Source organism: Rhagoletis zephyria, unplaced genomic scaffold, assembly GCF_001687245.7.
Source record: "Rhagoletis zephyria isolate East Lansing unplaced genomic scaffold, Rhagoletis_zephyria_1.1 Rzeph_scaffold_24732, whole genome shotgun sequence".
NCBI classification, from domain to species: Eukaryota; Metazoa; Arthropoda; class Insecta; order Diptera; family Tephritidae; genus Rhagoletis; species Rhagoletis zephyria.
Window position 1 is genome coordinate 1 of NW_016181790.1, and position 5,450 is coordinate 5,450.

General features: G+C 37.9%; 1 protein-coding gene across 1 annotated transcript in view; it reads right to left on the reverse strand.

The window, feature by feature from the left end:
• Positions 1-3,913: 3,913 nt before the first annotated feature.
• LOC108382000 (spore wall protein 2-like) overlaps positions 3,914-5,450 on the reverse strand; it is a gene marked incomplete at its 5' end in the record, with an annotated part of 2,221 nt that continues 684 nt past the window's right edge. The window contains one exon of the mRNA XM_017638400.1: positions 3,914-5,111. Within this exon, the coding sequence (XP_017493889.1) occupies positions 4,120-5,111 (992 nt within the window). The remainder of the gene's footprint in view (positions 5,112-5,450) is intronic.

The following is a 5,450-nucleotide window of genomic DNA, read 5'->3' on the forward strand; positions in this document are numbered from 1 at the left end:
TCAAATAAAGAACCGATGAGATTTTGCAAATTTTATGCGTTTTTTTTATTTCAAACGCAATTTCTCTGCTCCATTATTATGCTACATACATAGCTTCGAGCTATTTATTTATTATTCTTCTATTTCCACTTGGCCATTTGTTGCTCAGCAAAACACGCAAGGCAAGGGCCAATGCTTTGACTTTTGGGATAGGTCCATAGTTTGTTTACTTGCGAATGCCCACAGTTGAAACTGCAGCCACTGGCAGTTGGAAATGTGTGTGTGTGTGTGTGTGGGATTGTGCGTGTGTGTGAGTGCTGTGCATAGCTATTTATTTTTGTTAGATTCCAAGTACTCGACTGCGTACAATTTTAAGCAGAATGCGGTGAATGAACGCCGCAATTCATTTTACACTTCACAACAGAGAATTTTTCGCACATTGAAGACGACCATTTTCATGCACTGATCTTATCGATATTATTTACTTATGTTGATTGCTTAAATACATACATATGTACGTACATATGTTATGCTTTCGCGAGTAACTCACTTAAATATTTGTGCTGATATAAGTTTGAATTATAACCCAAACAAATAAATAAATCATAACTGGTTCCAGGAAGTTAAAAATAAACTATAATCATTTTCGTAATAAAATGTGCAATTTGGTAATGCATTTAATCAATTAACAGCGGGCAAAAATCGAATAAGTAGGACAACATAAAACATTAAGTTGGTCGTATTTACTTGTATTTCTAATTATAGAATCCATGTGTGTCTAGCTACCTAGGGAATGGCGAAAGAACAGGCAGCAGCTTTGAACACCTAATGCAGATGCTCTTTCCTGAATGTTCCAACATAAAGTTAGCGAATAACCAACAGATTATTGTCCCAGCCGGGGTACTCCACCTTAGCAATATTTCTTATGGCAGCATTGAAGAAGCTTTGTGCTGCTTTAAACGCTATAAATCAGCTGCATTCAATGGCATCCTATTTGTGGAAATTCAGAAAACATAGTACACTAATTATTCTATGATTAAAAAATAGTAAAAATGCCTTTCAGCCGCTCCTATAAGCCAGAGAAATGGACGTAAGTAAAATTTGATGTATACCCCCGTGGATCCGCCACTGACTGGCACGTAGTTTTTTCAAAAAATAAACAAGCTCTGCTATCCGAAATGAAATTTATTCACACTCCATAAAGTTATTTATAAATATTTTTATAAACATTTTATAAGCTACTAAATAGCCTTAACGTAGCAAATGAATCAGAGTGGATTATAAGATGCTGGAAAGTTCAGCTTTTTTATATCTCAGCAAATGCATATATCTACAAAGGCTTATGGCTTCAGAAAGGCAGATCAGGTATACCATTAAAATTAATGCTACGCCTTATCATACGCTCCTATTGAGACAATGCAAGCAGTTTTGTTGATGTTTATACATTGTTATCTTATTCAGTGGTCTGTTCATAAAAAATGACTCATAAATGCTACTAATTTTATAAAAGTGAAAGTGGGTGAGTGTGTGAACATGTTGGTTGCCCTTCCACGGTAAAATGGCTGGACGGATTTGAGTAAAATTTGGCACACAGATAGGCTATGGCTCGAGTTTAGATATGGGATATTTTTAAAGAGAATTGCCACCCTTTTCAACAGTTAAAATCAATTAAGAAGTAGAGTAAATAAAATAATAAACAGTGCAGATGTCAAACAAAAGGGGGTTGAAAACGATTAATTTCGAAACAATTTTTTAAGTAGGTTCCAACCTGTTCAAAAAAGTCAAATTAATATAATTAACAAATTAAAGGAAATATATTAATGTGGGTATCAAACGGGCGACGTTTTACAAAAGCTGTATTATTTGGAAGGTATATTTGACGAGGGTTGACAGCAGTTTATGACTTTAATTTTCAAGTTAAATGAAATGCATACTAATAATATCATAAATTAGCAAGTGTGGAGAAGGAGCATATTCGCTGGTCTTCCTTTATATAAACTTTGGCATACTGATATCTTATGACCTGGATTAATATATAGCATACTGCTTAAGATGTTACATTCTACTTTAAACTGCAAGTTCTTCGAAATTTTAAAATAAATTATAAAAGTCAAATTAAAATTTATTAAAAAGTAGTTGGCACCAGTTTAAAATTTTAATTAAACTTAATCAGCTACTTTAATTAAATTTAACAATATGAATGCCAAACAAAAACAGGATGAAAAAAGCATCATTATGAAAATTGATTCGAGTAGGGTGTCAGCTGTTTTAAAAATTTGATTCAAGTGAACATTGGCAAAGTGGAACATCTTTCGTCTTTACATAAAAGATAAATGATATATACCTACAACATTTTTACCACTTTTGAAATCTTTTCTTTTACTTTTTTTAAGGTTCAGCGGACTCAAGCTCAATAAAATTGTTGAATATAACTGTTATAAGGCCATAAAGAACAAAAAAACGAACAGGTTCATTAAAATTTTATTAAAGTTCAGCTCTTTATCTCCCAAAAACCATATAAATCCAAATATCTCAAACTTTGTACAAAAGTTTAAAAAATTGCTTAAATATTTCATACCAATTCTTAATATTTTAATTAGAATTTTTTAATTAATTTTATGCAGTTGTATGACTTATTAAAATATCTTATAATAAAGTAACAGTTTGAAGTTGCTAAAAATCTCATTGATTTTTGAGATTTTTTTTTCTGGCGCCGTTATGCACTCTTTTCCATATAAAAAATTACTTTGTATGGAAGAAAATGCGTGATACCTTCAGCAAAAAAAACATTATCAAAAATCAACGCGACTTTTTAGGAACTTCAAACTTGCACTTTATCTTACTAGAATTTAATCTTATTACATTAAACGAGCTTACCAAAAGTTATTCTACAAATTACAATTAAAATGCTTGGAATTGGGAAAAATATATATATATATAAATATTCGGACGAACTGATAACCTCATCCTTTTTTGGAAGTCGGTTAAAAATAGGGAAAACTGTTAAAAATGTTGAGGTGCTATCGTTTTAAATGGGCACCCTGTAAAAATAATTTGCAAAATTTATATAAGTTGTGTTTTTACACTGAAATGACCAATTTAAATAGTTAAAATTCGAACCCCCTTTTACGTGCCTTTTCGTTGAGTTCAGTCTTTAACCTGTCAGATCCAACCAAACTAATTTACTTAAAATTTTTATTCGAGAATAATCCATTCAATGCTGGCCAATCAGTCCAGACCAACACTCAAAACAGAGCTTGAGCGGTATTTATAAATGAGAACGCAATTTAATTCGAATATTTCCTATGCCAACGTCCTATTCAAATTCACACAAAACCATTGCACCCGGCACACATTTGCTATCCTCCATTCAGTGTCAGCCATTTGTCGCAAGCTCAATTTCGCGTACCAAATCAAATGCCAGCCAATATAGGCAAAACATTTTGAGTCACGAAAAACATATTTAATTACGAACTAAATAATGAACGATAAACAAACTCGTATCGCAAATGCCACCAAGTTATTAGTTAGTTAGATTTTGTTTATGATTATTTATTGCCCGAGGAAGAAGCCGTGCTCCTCAAAGGCACATCGCAGTGTCACTTGGGTTAAATATTTAATGCTTATCAGCTGGCGTGACAAGTGCGCTTACGCTGAGACGAAACGCTCAAAATAGCAGCAACAGCAAAAACCATAACTTTGAGATTAAACAACAAAAGGAGCAGCGACGTTTGAATGGCAACACGAGCGTGAGGAGATAACTCTTTTGTGCATGTGTTTGTGTGTGTGCAAGTATGATTGTAACACCCGAGGTATTGCGGAGGCGCGCAGAGTTATGGCGACCAACGCCGGCAATACTGATAAGATTCTTGACGCGCAGCGAAACAAAATTTTCTGGCTTGCAATACAGAGGTTAATATAAACAAAGTGCGACTTATCTCTGTTGTTGTATTTTGCATACAACAAAAATCAGTTAAGGCATACATGTACATACATAATTTATTAATTTACAAAAAAACTACACGGAACTTAAAAAATACAGCATCAAATTATGTTTTTATTAAAGCGCAGTAAATCATCCGCGCGTGCGTCTGGCGAACTGCGGCTCCCATCGTCATCTTTTCAGATGCTGGCTAGCCCTCAGGGCTTCTCTGCTTCTTCACCATTTGCCCCCTCTGCACCACCGCAGCCACAAGCGGCCGACTTCTTCTCGTTTTGTTTGCTGTCTTCGTTACTTTTCGATTCGTTTGACTCATCGGCGGCCCGTTTGGATTTGCCACAACCACAATTTACGGACTTCTCACCATCTTTGTCATGTTTCTCATCACTTTCCTTGCTAGAGCTGGTGGTGTCACGTCGTCGTTTCAGCTGGGTTAGAGGTTCGGTTGCCTCAGATGATTCGTTAGCATCTTCAAATAGTTCATCGGTTGATTCGCGTGTATTATCCTCCTTGCTTTGCTCAGAATTAACCACAGCAGCATTTGATAATTCAGCACTCTCATCACTTTCCACCGAACGTTTGCGCCTGTCTTCAAAGTAAGTTGTCTCGTTTGCTTCATCCGAATCCGCATCCATAACCTCACACCCCTGCACGTAATCTTCTAAAGATGAATCTTTTTTCGATTCAATTACTTCATTGTCTTCGCTATTTTCGGTAGACTCCGAATCGATTACCACGTCACCATTGGAATATTCTTTACTCTCCACAGAAATCGTATTCTTTTCGACTTTTCGTTTTCGACGTGCACCATCTGATCCCTTCGCTGCTTTGCTATCACCTTCGCCTCCGTCAGAGCCTTTTTTGCCCTTCTCTTCTGACGAATCCTCCTCTGAAGAACTGTCATCGGCTTTCCGCTTTCTGCGCGCTCCGTCTGCGCCTTTGGCTCCTTCTCCACCACTTGCTCCGGGAGCGCCTGGCTTGCCTTTCTCTTCAGATGAGTCTTCCTCTGAAGAACTGTCATCGGCTTTCCGCTTTCTGCGCGCTCCATCTGCGCCTTTGGCTCCTTCTCCTCCACTTGCTCCGGGAGCGCCTGGCTTGCCTTTCTCTTCAGATGAGTCTTCCTCTGAAGAACTGTCATCGGCTTTCCGCTTTCTGCGCGCTCCGTCTGCGCCTTTGGCACCTTCTCCTCCACTTGCTCCGGGAGCGCCTGGCTTGCCTTTCTCCGCTGATGAATCCTCCTCTGAAGTACTGTCGGAGGCGTTCCGCTTTCTACGCGGTGATTTGCCCTTCTCTTCTGACGATGACGAGTCCTCCTCGGACGAACTATCATCGGCTTCCCGCTTCCTACGCGCTCCGTCTGCACCCTTGACACCTTCTCCATCACTTGCTCCGGGAGTGCCTGGCTTGCCTTTCTCTTCTGACGAATCCTCCTCTGAAGTACTGTCATCGGCTTTTCGCTTTCGACGCGCTGCATCTGCGCCTTTTGCACCCTCTCCAGCGCTTGCTCCAGGAGCGCCTGACTTGCCCTTCT